The following is a 17,189-nucleotide window of genomic DNA, read 5'->3' as shown; positions in this document are numbered from 1 at the left end:
TTTTAGAATAGTTTTGGATTTAGAGACGCTAACCAATCCATTTGGCTCCCTTTCTGAGGGCACAAAATCAGAGAAAACTGCTGTTGATGAATACAACACTTCAATTAAGATTCTAGCAAGATTCTAAAAAGGAAATTAAAAATGTAAACAAGTAACAAATTTATTCCTTTAAATAGTAACTGCTAAATAAGTTTGTATGCGTATATGAATTAACTAATTATTTTTTGAGACAGGGTCTCATGTGATCTCACCTCACTGTAACCTCTGCAATCCTTCCACCCCAGCCTCCCTAGTAGCCAGGATTACAGGCATGTGCCACCACCCCTCACTAGTTTTTAAATTTTTAGTAGAGACAAGGGCTTGCTATGTTGCTCTGGCTGGTCTCGAACTGTGGAGCTCAAGCAATCCTCTTGCCTCTACCTCCCAAAGTACTGGGATTAACAGGTGTGAGGCACCGTGCTTAGCCAACAAGTTAATATTTTGACCAGTCTTTAACATAGTAATATCACATCACATGATAATTTAAAAAAATCAATATACTTACATCTGGAATTCCTCTGGGAGTGGATATATTAAAACCAGGATAGTTGACCAATTTTGAGAGATCGTAAGTGACGCTTTTATTCTGTTGTATTTCTCCAACTTCTGTTTCCCCATCAGTGCCATCTATTACAGACCATAAAAAGTGTTAATATTGTTAAATGTCAATATACATCTCTCCCCAGACCAAAAGTACACCTGGAAAATGCTTATACTCATGACAACAGAATTAGTTTTGAAATAGCTATAATTTTTCTAAACCATTAGGACAGAAGTTTTGTTTTTTTTTTTGAGAAAGGTTCTCACTTTTGTCACCCAGGCTGCTGGAGTACAGTGGCACCATCTTGGCTCACTACAGCTTTTGCCTCTCAGGCTGAAGTGATCCTCCCACCTCAGCCTCCTGAAGAGCTGGTATTACAGGCATGCACAACTGCTCCTGGCTAAGTTAAGTATTTTTAGTAGAGACAGAGTTTCACAGTGTTGCCCAGGTTGGTCTCAAACTCCTGAGCTTAAGCAATCCATCCGCCTTGGCTTCTCAAGTGCTGAGATTACAGGCAAGCCACTATACCTGGCCAGAACAAATTTTTTTTTTTTTTTGAGATGGAGTCTTACTCTGTCACCCAGGCTGGAGTGCAGTGGTGAGATCTCGGCTCACTGTACCCTCTGCCTCCTGGGTTCAAGCGATTCTCCCACCTCAACCTCCTGAGTAGCTGGGACTATAGGCATGTGCCACCACACTTGGCTAATGTTTTCGTATTTTGGTGAAGATGGAGTTTCACAACGTGGCCCAGGCTGGTCTCGAACTCCTGAGCTCAGACAATTTGCCCATCTCAGGCTCCCAAAGTGCTGGGATTATAGGCGTGAGCCACTGCACCCAGCCCAGAACAAAATTTTTAAACAATGTGGGCATGTTACCTTTGTAAAAAGTAACACGAAAGGGCCAGGCGCAGTGGCTCATGCCGGTAATCCCAGCACTGTGGAGGCCAAGGTGGGCAGATCACAAGGTCAAGAAATCAAGACCATCCTGGCCAACATGGTGACATTCCATCTCTACTAATCTACAAAAATTAGCTGGGCATAGTGGCGTAGTGGTCCCAGCTACTCGGGAGGCTGAGGCAGGAGAACTGCTTAAACCCGGGAAGCGGAGGTTGCAGTGGGCCGAGATTGCACCACTGCACTCCAGCCTGGCGCCTGGTGACAAAGCGAGACTCTGTCTCAAAAGGAAAAAAACAACAGCAACAACAACAAAAACAAAAGTAACATGGAAACTTAAATCTTGGAAACTTTGGTTGTTCTATGGGTTGCTTAAATGTCTATTTCGGTTGGGCACGGTGGCTTGTGTCATTAATCCCAGCACTTTGGGAGGCTGAGGTGTGCAGACTGCTTGAGCCTAGGAGATTGAGACCAGCCTGGGCAACAGGACAAACCTGTGTCTCTACAAAAAATATAAAAATTAGCCGGGTGTAGTGGCATATGTCTGTGGTTCCAGCTACTAGGGACGATGAAGTGGGAGGATCACCTGAGCCTGGGGAGGTCAAAGCGGCAGTGAGCCATGAGGGGACTCTGTCTCAAAGGAAAAAAAGGCTACTTGGGGTCAGGTGCAGTGGCTCATGACTGTAATCCCAGCCCTTTGGGAAGCCAAGGTGGGCGAATCACCTGAGGTCATGAGTTCGAGATCAGCCTGGCCAACATGGTGAAACCCCATCTCTACTAAAAATACAAAAATTAGCTAGGCAGTTTGGTCAAGGTGGCTCACGCCTGTAATCCTAGCACTTTGGAAGGCCAAGGTGGGTTCATGAGTTCAAGACCAGCCTGGCCAAAATAGTGAAACCCTGCCTCTACTAAAAATACAAAAATTAGCCAGGCATGATGGCACGTTCCTATAGTCCCAGCTACTCAGGAGGCTGAGGCAGGAGAATCGGTTGAACCTGGGAGGCGGAGGTTTTGGTGTACCGAGATTGCGCCACTGCACTCCAGCCTGGGAAACAGAGCAAGACTCCGTCTCAAAAAAAAAAAAAAAAAAATTAGCTGGGGTGGTGCGGGAGCCTGTAATTCCAGCTACTTGGGAGGCTGAGGTGGGAGAATCACTTGGACCCAGGAGGCAGAGGTTGCAGTGAGCTGACATTGTGCCACTGCACTCGAGCCTGGGCGACAAGAATAAAACTCCATCTCAAAAAAAAAAGAAAAGAAAAAAAAAGGCTATTTGATACTGACTTTAGGATGTCACTAATGCTCTAATTCTAATGCTTTTATTTCATTTAATAAATAGTTATATAGTATTTTTTTTTTTCAGCCTCCCAAAGTGCTGGGATTACTATTGCAGTTTCTTTTCTTTTTTTTTTTTTAGAGAAAGAGAGAGAGAGAATAGGAAGGAGAAAAAAGGAAGAGAAAGAGAGAGAGAGAATGGGGAGGAGGGAGAAGGAAAAGAAAGAGGGAGAGAGAATGGGAGTATTGCTTTCGTGCCCAGGCTAGAATGCAATTTAGTAATGGGTATTGAAAACCTCTTTTATACTGATAATTATACTTAATGATGTAATCAGGAAGGAGTAAGGGAAGAAGATAACAAACAAACAGCCAACCAATATTTAATTTAAACCTATGAAATGCTATGCGATTACTGAGGAGTGATTTACTTCCAATTATATAGTCACCTTTGGAATAGGTGTGAGGTGGTAATGTATGTTTTGTGTATTTGAAGTGGAGAGTACTATAAATATTTATTAAGTTTACTTGTTCCGGGTCTGAGTTCAAGTTCTGAATATCCTTGTTAATTTTCTATCTCGTTGATCTATAGAATCGTTAGCTCTTCTTGTTGCATTGATCCTTTTGCCATTATGTAATGTCATTCCTCGCCTCTTTTGATCTTTGTTGCTTTAAAGTCTACTTTATCAGAGGTGAGAATTGCATCTGCTGCTTTTTGTTTATTAGTTTATTTTTACTCTCTGTTCAATTGGTAAATCTTCCTCCTTCTCTCTGAGTCTTTGTGTATTGTTTCATGTAAGATGGGCCCGGATGCAGCATACCGATGGGTTTTGGCTTTTTATCCAATTAAAATATATGTAAGTTTAATACCAGCATTTGATGCTAGCTGGCTGTTTTGCCCATTAGTTGATGTGAATTTTTTATTGTGTTAAAGTTCTTTGCTTTTTGATATATTTTTGGAAAGGCTGATATTGGTTGTTCCTTTATATGTATAGTGCTTCTTTCAGAAGCTCTTGTAAAGCAGGCCTCGTGGTGGTGAACTCTCTAAGTACTTGTTTGTTCGCAAAAGATTTAATTTTTCCTTCGCACATAAAGCTTAGTTTGGCTGGATAGGAAATTCTGGGTTGAAAGTTCTTTTCTTTAAGGATGTTAAATATTGGTCCCCACTCTTTTCTGGCTTGTAGGGTTTCTGCTGAGAGATCTGCTGTAAGTCTGATAGGTTTCCCTTTATGGGTAACCTGAACTTTCTCTCTAGCTGCCCTTAGTATTTTCTCCTTCATTTCAACCCTAATAAATCTGGCAATTATGTGCCTTGGGGTTGGTCTTCTTGAAGAATATCTTTGTGGTGTTCTCCGTATTACCTGGAGTTGAATATTACCCTGCCTTGCCAGGTTGGGAAAATTTTCCTGAATGATATCCTGAAGAGTATTTTCCAACTTGGATTCATTCTCTTCATCACATTCAGGTACACCTATCAAACGTAAATTAGGTCTTTTCACATAGTCCCATATTTCCTGGAGACTTTGCTCATTCCTTTTCATCCTTTTTTCTGCATTTTTGTCTTCTCGTTTCATTTCACTGAGTTGGTCCTCGACTTCTGATATCCTTCCTTCCGCTTGATCAATTCGACTGTTTAAACTTGTGCATGCTTCGCGAAGTTCTCGTGTTGTGTTTTTCAGCTCCATCAATTCACTTATATTCTTCTCTAAATTGTCCATTCTCATTAACATTTCGTTAAACCTTTTTTCAAGGTTCTTAGTTTCTTTGCATTGGGTTAGAATAAGTTCTTTTAATTCACAGAAGTTTCTTATCACCCACGTTTGGAAACCTGCTTCTGTTATTGGAATACCGGTGTAATCTATTAAGCCTTGTTCCGTTACTGATGAGGAATTGCAATCCCCTGTAGAGGGAGAGGCATTCTGATTTTGAGTATTCTCTACCTTTTTACGCTGGTTTCTTCCCTTCATTATATATTTGTCCGTCTGTCGTCTTTATATAAAATTACCGACTTTCTAACTGGGTCTCTGACGTCCAACTTGTTGATTCCCTGCGCCGAAATCTGAGCAATCCACTGAGCCGGCCAAAAGAGCGGTGTTAAGATTGATGGTGCTTTTCTGCCCGGGAATATCCGGACTCTGCACCAAGAACTGGCGTGCTAAGGCACCAGCAAAACCGCCACGCCGGCCACAAGAGTCGCCCTGGCGACCCGTGGAGCTCCTCCACTGGGAATCTCGTGGTCCGTGAGCAACTAATATTCGTCTGAAAGTGTGGCGTCCTCTCGTTCTTTGCGCTTTCACTGGGAGGTACGTGCCCGAGCTGCTAATCATCAGCCATCTTGGATCTCTCTCCAGTATTTACTATGTGTCCAGATAGTTATTTTCTTTCGTTTTTTTTTTTTTTTTTTTTTTTTTTTTTTTGAAACAGGGTCTTGCTTTGTCACCCTGGCTGGAGTATAAGAACACAATCATGGCTCACTACAGCCTTAACCGCCCACGCTCAGAAATCCTCCCACCTCAGGCTCTTGAGTACCTGGGACTACAGGGACATGCCACCATGACCAGCTAATGTTTTAAAATTTTTCATAGTGATGGGGTCTCACTATGTTTCCCAAGCTGGTCTTGAACTGCTCAAGTGATCCTTCTGCCTCAGCTTCCCAGAGTGCTGGGATTATAAACATGAGCCACTGTGCCTGGCCTCAGGGTATTTCCTTTTCAGTTAGTGTTTTAAGCCATTAATAAATTTTAATGTCCTCACGCCTGTAATCCCAGCACTTTGGGAGGCCGAGGCAGGCGGATCACGAGGTCAAGAGATCGAGACCATCCTGGTCAACATGGTGAAACCCCGTCTCTCCTAAAAATACAAAAAATTAGCTGTGCACGGTGGTGCGTGCCTGTAATCCCAGCTACTCAGGAGGCTGAGGCAGGAGAATTGCCTGAACCCGGGAGGCGGAGGTTGCGGTGAGCCGAGATTGCGCCATTGTACTCCAGCCTGGGTAATAAGAGTGAAACTCCGTCTCAAAAAATAAAAAAAATAAAAAATAAAAAATAAATTTTAATGTCATTAATCTTTTTTTTTGGGGGGGGTTGTATTTTATATTTAGATTTTTTATTTGTAATTATTATGGGTACATACATAATAAGTATATATATTTTCAGTTAATCTTCATACTAAGCCTAGGAGGCACATAATATTCAAACCACTTTACAGGCTAGGTGTAACAGGTGGGAAAATAGACAATATTCAAGTAAAATAGAAATAAAGATATAGGGGCCAGGTGCGGTGGCTCACGCCTGTAATCCCAGCACTTTGGGAGGCCAAGGAGGGTGGATCAACTGAAGTCAGGAGTTCAAGACCAGCCTAGCCAAGATGGTGAAACCCTGTCTCTACTAAAAATACAAAAATTAGCCGGTCATGGTGGCAGGTACCTGTAATCCCTAGCCAAGATGGTGAAACCCTGTCTCTACTAAAAATACAAAAATTAGCCGGTCATGGTGGCAGGTACCTGTAATCCCATCTATTCAGGAGGTTGAGGCAGAGAACTACTTGAACCTGGGAGGCAGAGGTTGCAGTGAGCTGGGATCGTGCCACTGCACTCCAGCCTGGGTGACAGAGCAAGACTCCATCTCAAAAAAAAAAAAAAAAAAAAAGTAAAGATATTATACAAATGTATATAAATTATGATAGGGCATGAGGGAAAGAGTATAGTAATAAAGACCAGCAGCAGGACAGACTGGCAAATGAGAAAGACTCAAACTTGGGAAAGGTGGTCAGGGAAGACCCCTTATGAGTCTAAACCCTAGAATTTGGATGGTTCTTTGTGAAGACTTTTTATATACGTAAATCCTCAGAGAGAACAGAGCATTTTTTCAACCATGTGGTTTTTTCTTTTTTTTTTTGAGGTGGAGTCTGACTCTGTCGCCTAGGCTGGAGTGCAGTGGCGCGATCTCAGCTCACTGCAACCTCCATCCCTGGGTTCAAGCAATTCTCCTGCCTCAGCCTCCCTAGTGGCTGGGATTACAGGAATGTGCTACTATGCCTGGCTAATTTTTATATTTTTAGTAGAGATGGGGTTCTGCCACGGTGGCCAGGCCGGGCTAGTCTCGAACTCCTGACCTCAAGAGATCTGTCCACCTCGGCCTCCCAAAATGCTGGGATTACAGGTGTGAGCCACTGTACCCGGCCTGCTTTTCTTTCTTTTTAAAAGACAAGTGGCACCACAATATTTAAGTTATCCAGAAACTTGCTTTTTTTTGAGACGGGGTCTCACTCTATCACCCAGGCTGGAATGCAGTGCTATGAATGCAGCTCACTGCTGCCTGCACTTCTTGGGCTCCAGTGATCCTCCCACCTCAACCTCCCAAGTAGCTGTGACTACAGGTATGCACCACCACACCTGGCTAATTTATTATTTTTAGTAGACCCTATCTCAAAAAAAAAAAAAACCAAAACCCCCCCAAAACTTTAATTTTTATGTTTTATATGGCACGATCTTGGCTCACTGCAACCTCGACTTCCTGGGTTCAAGCAATTCTCCTGCCTCAGCCTCCTGAGTAGCTGGGATTACAAACACCCACCAACTCACTCGGCTAATAGGGTTTTACCATGTTGGCTAGGCTGGTCTCAAACTCCTGACCTCAGGTGATCCACTCATCTCGGCCTCCCAAAGTGTCGGGATTACAGGTGTGAGACACTGCACCCAGACCAAAACTATTTTATACCTTGACAAAACTCCTCAGCTTAAGTGATCCTCCCTCCTCAGCCTCCCAAAGTGCTGAGATTACAGGCATCAGCCACCTCAACCAGCAAAACTTGCTTTTTTTCTTTGCCCCAACTCCCCTCCTGAAACTTGATTCTAAATTTTTTTTTTTTTGAGACAGACTCTCACTCTGTCGCCCAGGCTGGAGTACAGTGGCCCAAATCTCGGCTCACTGCAACCTCCGTCTCCTGGGTTCAAGCGATTCTCCTGCTTCAGCGTCTTGAGTAGCTGCGATTATAGGCACCAGCCACCACGCTCGGCTAATTTTTGTAGTTTAAGTAGAGACTGTGTTTTGCTATCTTGGCCAGGTTAGTCTTGAACTCCTGATCTCAAGTGATCCACCCACCTCGGCCTCCCAAAATGCTGACATTACGGGCATGAGCCACTGCGCCCGGCCAAACTTGCTTTTTTAAAACTCATTATTGCACAAAGATTTTGCCATGTCAGCTCATACAGATTTATTTCACACTTCATGTTGCAGGGAGTGTACAGCTTAGAACTACCAATTTATTTAACCATTCTTTAGGGCCTTAATGTTGTCTTAAAAGATTTTTCACTATCATATTCAGTGCTACAAAAAGATCCTTGTATACATACAATTTCTTTTGCATATGTGTGAATATCCTTCTAGAGTAGGTGTCTAGGAGAGAAGTTCTAGACTATTGGAGGTTTTCTGTATTCTATATTTTATAGGTCTCCTGGCATTGAGGATCCACATCTGTTATTACTACTGAGAAAGGTAAGAGCTTATGAGGATTGTATGGAGAGGTGATACTCTGGCCTAGACAGTACCTGAGCAAGCCCAGAAAACCATCAGGTAATTCTATGAACTCACTGAAGTTTTAGTTCCTTCCTTGTAAAATTTACTAAGGAAACATCATCATGATATTTTTTAGTTGGCACACATTAAAGAAGCCAGTCATTCCTATTACATTCTGTTGTGATTCTTTCATTAAAAAAACAAAAAAAAACACTTCAGGTGACTTCTCTAACTTAAGATACTATACCTTTTCCATCATAGAGTGCAAGCCCTGAATTCTCCAATTCAGCTTCTTTGAGCCACCCTGGTGGGTACCCTAGCTGGCGCATCCGATAGATAAAAGGTGGAAGACTCTTGTCCGTCACACCTAGTGCATCTTGAAGTTCTTCACTAAGTAAAAATAAAGGAGGAAGAAAAATACTGAATTCTTGTTTGCATGAAACACATAATATTCTGGTATTTTAAAACATTTCTTATATTACATACCATGTGGCATGATGTCTAACAAATGTAATGAAAATTTCAAATGTTTCTGTAATGTATATTACCTAGGGCTTTGCCAAAGTACACTTATATCCTGATAATTACCCTGAAGATACACAGAACATTCCAAATGCTAGGGAAATAAAAATGACATTCTATGGTAAAATGCCATTAGTACCTAATAACTCCTGGCTTGAATCTTCCAAATCTTTCTTCTACTTCTTCTGCGTGGTATCGCTGCTGGAAATTCTGATTGTTTGCTTCCCCACAGGCATCCATATACTCTTTTCTCTTTTCACTTATTCGAGCAGCATTCCGAGGCTACATCATGACACATTTGAAAAGAATGGTGTCATGCAACTCAGAAATATTTCAGAAATAAAAATACTTTTTTTTAAAGATTAAGTCAACAAATTATTTTAGTTTTAATGTATGATGAACAAGTGTAAAAGAGGGTGAATATTTTTAAAAAATACGTAAGGAAGAGGAGCAGTCTATCACCTCAATATTATCATAAATTAAATCAAGTTTTTAGGATAAACTCTACAGTTTAACTCTCCTGTTTATTCATCTCAAATAGACAGTAGTATTTTAAATAATTTACTAAAAAATTTTAATGTCTTAAAATATAAATACAAATTTGAAAACATTTCAAATTAAAAGACTACAGGAAAGTAACAAAGAAAGTTCTTTTATGTCACACAATGCCATAAATGTGTTGAAAACATTAGAAAGCTCTTGTTCAAAGACTTTTCTTAACATGAGAAAAATTTACCATTGGGCAATCTTTCATTTGGTGTTCTTCAGAACCACAATTGAAACAGTGAGGCTTTGGCCTATTTGGTCAAAAGACAAAGATTTTTATACCGTAAATAAAAATATAAAAGCAAATCAATAAAATTCTATATGACAGCAAAGTGTATCAGAGAGACAAGAAAGCAAGTCGATCACAGATCACTAATATCTGCAACAAGAAGTACACTTAAATCTCCTGTATTTAGTGATCTAAACAGTACTATGCAGTCTTTTAACCAAGAACCATTCTGATCCTGACTGATCTGTTACCTCTTTTGAGTTTTTTCAGTGGCTAACAACAGAAGAATCAAGCCAAACAAATGATCATATTTCCATTAAGTAACATGGAAAGAAGGCAGATGGTTATAAGACTACAATCAAATTGACAGCAACAATTATACCTTTCCACCCACCCCAGCACATTAGGTGAGAACGAGTGAATTTCAAGAAACATTTAAACATTTAATATATGTGTATGGATTGAAATTCTAGCTCAATCTGTAATTAACCTTAGAGTAAACCAGCAGTAAAGAACATTAACTTTTCAAGCCCAGAGTTTATGATTTCGGTTAAAAAAATAAATAAGTAAAACAAAACAACTCCCCACACAAACCTTTTTGCCTTTACTTGTATTTCTTGCCCTTCTAGAGAAACAATGTGGCTGAAGACTTGCTGGTACCTTTAGTGAATTTTATTAAGGAATAGTTATCATGGTCTGCAAAATTTGGAAATTGTTTTAAAGGTGAACTTAGTGGCAAGATGCATAAAAGATCTTCATTCACTATGTAGGATACTTGGGTATTTCCCATCCTTCGGAAAGCTGAGGGTTTTCATTTAGAAGCGGTTGCCCCAATTTATCAAGGCAAAAATTAGTAAAATACAGGACACTTCCTACAACCTGCAGAAAACAAGTCAAAAAATATTGCTATTTAAGCAGAAAAAAAAAAGACATTAAATAATCTAAGACTAACTTTTAACAATTTAATTTTGGATGGAATTACTAGAAATAATAACTTCCTAGTTATTAAGAAGACAGACTCCGATGTGTAAGTAGAAACTACATCACCAGTTCCCTCTCTCTCCTAGATCACTGTTTTTCCTCTGTATTGGATCATGACTGTCAGCTGCATTCTCTCCAGAATTCAAACAAAAAATGAAAACCTTGACTTTCACATTTCTCTTCAACGCCCCATTTCATTGCTTCTCTTTGCAAGACATGCAGACCCTATGGTTATTGTTTCCATTTCCTTTCTTCCCATTCACTCTTTTCTTGTCCCTCCAATGTTTTTTCAAAAAATTCCATACAGACAAGTAGGATAAGTGGTACAATGAACACCCAACGGATCCTTCGCTGAGATTAAACTTTTGTTTAATCTATTTAATAATTAAACTATTGTTAATAGTTTACCATTTCTGTCTGCATCTCTCTGTCTTTACAAATACACCTAACACATACATATACACTTTTTTGTTTTGAGACAGAGTCTCTGTCGCCCAGGCTGAATGTAGTGCAGTGGTGCAATCTTGGCTTACTGCAACCTCTGCCTGCTGCTCAAATGATCCTCCCACCTCAGACTGAGTTTCGCTCTTGTTGCCCAGGCTGAAGTGCAATGGCGTGATCTCGGCTCACCGCAACCTCCGCCTCCTGGGTTCAAGCAACTCTCCTGCCTTGGCCTCCCGAGTAGCTGGGATTACAGGCATGAGCCACCATGCCTGGCTAATTTTGTATTTTTAGTAGAGGCAGGGTTTCTCCATGTTGGTCCAGCTGGTCTTGAACTCCCAACCTCAAGTGATCTGCCCACCCTGGCCTCCCAAAGTGCTGGTATTACAGGCATGAGCCACCTCACCCAGTCAATTTTTTTTTTTTTTTTGAGGCAGGGTCTTGCTCTGAGCTAAAGTGATCCTCCTACCTCAGTCTCCCAAGTAGCTGTGCCACTACAAACAGCTAATTTTTTTTTTTTTAAAGAGATGGGGTCTTGCTATGTTGCCCAAGCTGGTCTCAAACTCCTGGCCTCAAGCAATCCTCCCTCCTCAGCCTCTCAAAGTGCTGGGATTACAGGTGTTGAGCTACTGTGCCTGGCTTCCCCCATTTTTTTAATGACACTGCACTCTCTCTTGAACATTTCCAGTAATGCTTCTATACCTATCACAGGGCTGAGCTCCTGAACAATGGAGGTCTCCAATGACTTCCATGCAGCCAACTTCAACGGACAATTCTCACTCTTCATCTTTCTTAACGTATCTGCAACAATTGACACAATTCTTCCTTCCTCCTAAAAACATCTTCCTTCCTTGGCTTCTAGGACACACTTCTCAGTTCTCTTTTTTCCTTCCTGGCCGAGCCTTGGTCTTCTGTGCTAGATTCTTCTTATCCCTCTATCTTCCATGTAATAGAGTGCCCTAGGGCTCAGTTCTCAATCCTCCTCTCCACTTTCACTACCCAGGTGGTTCATCCTGACCCATGGTATGAAGTGTAATGTATATGCTTACTACTTATAAAGGTCAAGTTATTATTTTTTAATTCTTATTTTTTCACTGGGAGCATAGATTCAAGTTGGCCTGAATATATGTTCTCCTTTAAGGTCAAGTTCTGATCTGTCCTAAACTCCAGTTTTATATATGAAGTGTCAACTTGACCGCTCTCAAGGGACGTGTAAGTGGCATCTCAAACTCACCTATTTAAAACTGCACTGGATTCCTAGCCCCCTCCAAACCTGCTCCTCCTCTAGTCTTCCCTATCACAGAAAATACAATGACATTCTTCCAGGTGCTTAGGCCAACAACCTGAGTCACTCTGATTACTCTCTTGCTCTCATATTCTATATCCAATTCATCAACACATTTGATTAGCTCCACTTCCCCAGTATACCCACATTCTAACCACCTCTCAGCAGCACCACTCTCACCCCAGTCTCAGTACTATTTTGTCTCACCGAGTTGAATACAATAACTTCCTAACTGGTTTTCAGCTTCCACGTGTAACCAGCTACAGACCATTTTCCACACAGAATCCAGCTCTTTTAAAAAGTCAATTCATATCATGTCACATTTCTACTTAAAACCCTCCACAGCTTCTCATCTTACAGTAAAATCTGAAGTCCTCATTACAGCCTATTGGACAACATGAAGATTCAGATCATGTGCTCCAGACTCCAAGGGCCAGCTTTTCTTTTGTTTGAGACAGAGTCTTGCTCTGTTGTCCAGGCTGGAGTGCAGTGGTGGAATCTCAGCTCACTGCAACCTCCGCCTCCTGGATTCAAATGATTCTCCTGCCTCAGCCTCCCGAGTAGCTGCGATTACAGGCGTCAGTCAGCATGCCCTGCTAATTTTTGTATTTTTAGAAGAGATGAGGTTTTTTACCATCTTGGCCAGGCTGCTCTCGAACTCCTGACCTCAGGTGATCTGCCTGCCTTGGCCTCCCAAAGTGCTGGGATTACAGGCATGAGCTGCTTGCACCAGGCCAAGAGCCTAGTTTTAAACTCTGCCCTGGCTTTGCCACTTACTAATCTACTGGCGAGTTACTTAGCTTTCCATCTGTTTCCTCACCTGTACAACTGAAGCCTAACAGTACCTTCATGAGTAATACCTGTAATGAGCTTTGAACTTACATGCCAGGTAGTGCTCCCGTCTTAGGGCTTTCTACTTACCTTTCCTACTGCCTGCAGTGCCTTATTCAAACCACAGCCTCCGCTCACTCCCTTAATTCATCTAAGGCTCGGCTCAGAGAAGCTGTCAGTCACTATACAAACCACTTACCCCACGGCTACTCTCTAACTGCTTTCCCTGCTTTATTTTTCTTCAGGGCACTGCCTTCCCTGACTAGAAAGTAATTAAACAAGAGGTGGGACTTTGCCCTTTTTTTCATTCCTGTCTCCCTGGAACCTAGAAGGGTCCCTGCAACAAACTAACATTCACTAAATATTTTCATATTTGTTAAAGGTCTAAATTAATAAATAAATAAAATTCCCCGTTTCTAGGCAGGTGCCACTTTAAATCCCAGAACCTTAGGGTCAGAAGGAAAATGAAAAATTACCTGATTCAAATTCAGAAATTTCTTTTTTTTTTTTTTTGAGATGGAGTTTTGCTCTTGTTACCCAGGCTGGAGTGCAATGGCGCGATCTCGGCTCACCACAACCTCCGCCTCCTGGGTTCAGGCAATTCTCCTGCCTCAGTCTCCTGAGTAGCTGCGATTACCGGCACGCACCACCGTGCACAGCTAATTTTTTGTATTTTTAGTAGAGACGGGGTTTCACCATGTTGACCAGGATGGTCTTGATCTCTTGACCTCGTGATCCACCCGCCTCAGCCTCCCAAAGTGCTGGGATTACAGGTGTGAGCCACTGCGCCCGGCCAGAAATTTCTTTTTAAAGTGCCCTGATAACATCTCAGTTCCTATTTGACTCCAGTAACACTGAATTCACTTTTATAAATGAGAAGTGCCACTTCACTTCTTTTTTTTTTCTTCTTTCTTTTGAATAACAGTCATATCATTTTTTACATCGCTGACAAAAATTCAAGCTTTCTAAAGGTTGAGTTGAAATGTAACTTCTTGTACTAAATTCAATCACTGGTCTTAATTCTGTCACTTGGCACTTTAAAGGGTAATTTAAAATAATTTTTATTCTTTTACAAAGAGCCTTTATCCTATTTGTAGAGACATGACATCCCTTGCAAATCTTCCTTTCAATAAAGTTTGTGGGCTCTTCATCATCCCAGTAGGCCCATATCGTTTCCAAATATATATACACACATTCATACATATATATATATCTTTTTTTTTCTCCCGTTTGGCTAATTTTTTTTTTTTTGAGACGGAGTCTTACTCTGTCGCCCAGACTGTAGTGCAGCGGCATGGTCTTGGCTCACTATAGCCTACTTCTCCCAGGTTGCAATTGATTCTCATGACTCAGCCTCCCCAGTAGCTGGGACTACAGGTGTGCACCACCACGCCTGAGTAATTTTTGCATTTTTAGTAGAGACAAGGTTTCGTCATGATGGCCAGGCTGGTCTCAAACTCCTGACCTCAAGTGATCCATATGTCTCAGCCTCCCAAAGTGTTGGGATTACAGGTGTGAGCCACTGCACTCAGCCACAGTTGGCTAATTTCTTAAGAATTTTTTGTAGAAATGAGTTCTGGCTATGTTGTTTAGGCTAGTCTGGAACTCCTGGACTCAAGTAATCCTCCCACCTTGGCCTCTGAGAGCACTGGGGATTACAGGTGTGAGCCACTGCACCCAGCCTAAAATTGTGGTATATTAATACGGCATAATTCTACATAAACGTGAAAACTCGTTTTCCTTCAATATTATAGAATCCACTATTACCTTTTAAAATATTACAAGTTACAATATCATACTACTACATTATATTAACACTACTGAATTTTGCATAGATATTGAAAGGCTGTAGCCTAAATGGAGGTCATCCTTGTTAACTTCTGCTATTTTTTCACCCACCATTTAAGCCTGTCAACACTTTAAATTCCAAATTTGCCATCTGTTATATTAGCTATCCATCCCTCTCAGCTTTAGCCATGTATAAGTTCAACAAGCAAGCTTTCTATATCCCTTCACCCAAGTTCTTCAATAAATAAAGCGGTTGGTCAATACAAAAACAAAGTTCTCCAAGCCGGGAGCGGTGGCTCACGCCTGTAATCCTAGCACTTTGGGAGGCTGAGGTGGGTGGATCACGAGGTCAGGAGTTCAAAGACCAGCCTGGTGAAACCCTGTCTCTAAACAAAAAAACAAACAGAAGTTCTCCAAAGTATGTTTTACTGTGCCCCAGGTACACAATCATTATTAAAAAGCAAACTGGCCGGGTGTAGTGGCTCACGCCTGTAATCCCAGCACTTGGGAAGGCCGAGTCAGGTGGATCACCAGGTTAGGAGTCAGACCAGCCTGGCCAACATGGTGAAACCCAGTCTCTACTACAAATAAAAAAATTAGCCTGCGTACTTGCACGCACCTGTAGTCCCACCTACTCAGGAGGCTGAGACAGGAGAATTGCTTGAACCAGGGAGGCAGAGGTTGCAGTGAGCCAAGATTGTGCCACTGCACTCCAGCCTGGGTGACAGAGCAAGACTCTGCCTTGGGAAAAAGAACAAAAAGCACACTGTAATATTTAGAGGATAAAGTCCAAACTGCTATTTACCACACAGAAAGATGCTATAATCAATTGAAGACATATGACTATACTACTTTATTTTTTAAACACCACCCAGTTGACAGGAAACTACTTTATTTTTTAAACACCACCCAGTTGATAGGAAACACCTATCGGCAAAATTCAAAACCGAAATGTCCAAACTTACACTGAAAGCTTCCTTGTTGTTTTTCATGGCACAGGACTCTTCCACTTTACGGTCCTCTTCTAGCACAATACTGGATGGCTAATACAAAGAAAAACACATATTACAAAGGGTAACCAATTTTTATAAAGTTTACATTTCAAATCTTAGGAAGTTGAATACACTTCTTTTCCAACAAACACCAATAAGACATGTAGAATTTCAAATTTGGTAAGTTTATAAATTAACATAAGAATGTTTATGAACATTTCTTGTGGGAGAATGGAGGAAGATGTAAAAGGAGAGCTGCTTCTGAAGCATTAGCATGCACCATGACTTTTTTTTAACTAATGTTACTTATGCCACTTTCAACACTTAAATGGGCAAGGCAGATAACCAGAAAGATTAAAAACATATAGTTTTACATTATTGGTCGATACTGATAAATATAACCCTCACAGACCTCAAGCTACTACAGAAGTTTCCCTGAATCAAAAATAATATTCAGTATGGTTTTTATTGTTAAATGTATTTTGTTTGCTGAATTGTTAAAAACTGTATAGAATACATAAAAACCAAAGGCGATAAAAAAAGGAATCAATCAGAACATTCTGTTCTCCAAAGCCTCAGGATAAACAGCTAAATCTCCTTATCTGAGAGCTTCTACTTACCTTAATTTTTAATTTTAAAAAAAGACCTAGAAATCATAACTCTGACTCTTTTTTTTAAAACATAAATGTATAATCTAATATTCACATAGTAAAGCTTCTCAGATTTCTTTGGGCAAACAATTGTTCTAAAAACAAGTAGAAGGAAAAAAGGATAGCACACAAACCTGTTGGTTTTAGATAAAAGGAATCCATCTTTCACAAACCCCAGAAACTCAGATTATTTTCTGGCCTAAAATTAATTTTCTGCCCAAAACCACATGTCCAAGTTAGGCAATGTAAAAAGTCTGAGCCACAATCTAAAAGAACGCCGTGTGGCTAAACCAGTCAGACTTTGAAAAAGAAAGCTAGTGGAAGGAGGGAGGTGAATAGTCTTAGTCATTTTGGTTTTGATTCAAGAAGATCCTTATGGCCCAACAGTTGGCAGTGAAACCCATAACCTCCTAATCTTAAAGTCTCTTAAATTTGAAATACCTGGGGCAAAAGATTAAAGGAAGTCTTTTCCACATCATTTTTCTGCTGTTCCTCAAATCTTTTTACTAAATTTGATACAAATTCCTCTATTTCTTGATGATATTGCCTGTGTAAGAGGACAAAATGGTAAGAACCCAGACAGAGTAAAACATTCAATAGACTGAAGTCTTATGCATTACTATAAGATGGCAAGTTCGAATGCTGTTATTTTGTTTTTCAGAAGTT

The 17,189-nt window shown here is 40.9% G+C and overlaps 1 protein-coding gene across 2 annotated transcripts in view; it reads right to left on the bottom strand.

Annotated features, from left to right (window-relative positions):
* Positions 1 to 17,189, bottom strand: part of ZCCHC8 (zinc finger CCHC-type containing 8) — a 37,481-nt gene that overhangs the window by 9,909 nt on the left and 10,383 nt on the right. Inside the window, exons 4-11 of one of the 2 annotated variants that reach the window (XM_012447165.2) lie at positions 16,965 to 17,070; positions 15,847 to 15,924; positions 10,331 to 10,434; positions 10,150 to 10,215; positions 9,517 to 9,577; positions 8,920 to 9,062; positions 8,506 to 8,648; positions 545 to 666 (exon numbers count right to left, since the gene is read on the bottom strand). In XM_012447165.2, the coding sequence (XP_012302588.1) occupies positions 545 to 666; positions 8,506 to 8,648; positions 8,920 to 9,062; positions 9,517 to 9,577; positions 10,150 to 10,215; positions 10,331 to 10,434; positions 15,847 to 15,924; positions 16,965 to 17,070 (823 nt within the window). Of the gene's footprint in view, positions 1 to 544; positions 667 to 8,505; positions 8,649 to 8,919; positions 9,063 to 9,516; positions 9,578 to 10,149; positions 10,216 to 10,330; positions 10,435 to 15,846; positions 15,925 to 16,964; positions 17,071 to 17,189 lie in introns of those variants that run through there. The other variant, XM_064379635.1, reaches the window with a different exon arrangement.

This window comes from Aotus nancymaae, unplaced genomic scaffold (assembly GCF_030222135.1).
Source record: "Aotus nancymaae isolate 86718 unplaced genomic scaffold, 86718_ANA_hifiasm-v0.15.2.pri h1tg000021l, whole genome shotgun sequence".
Lineage (NCBI taxonomy): Eukaryota > Metazoa > Chordata > Mammalia > Primates > Aotidae > Aotus > Aotus nancymaae.
This window is presented reverse-complemented; position numbering and strand designations above follow the sequence as displayed.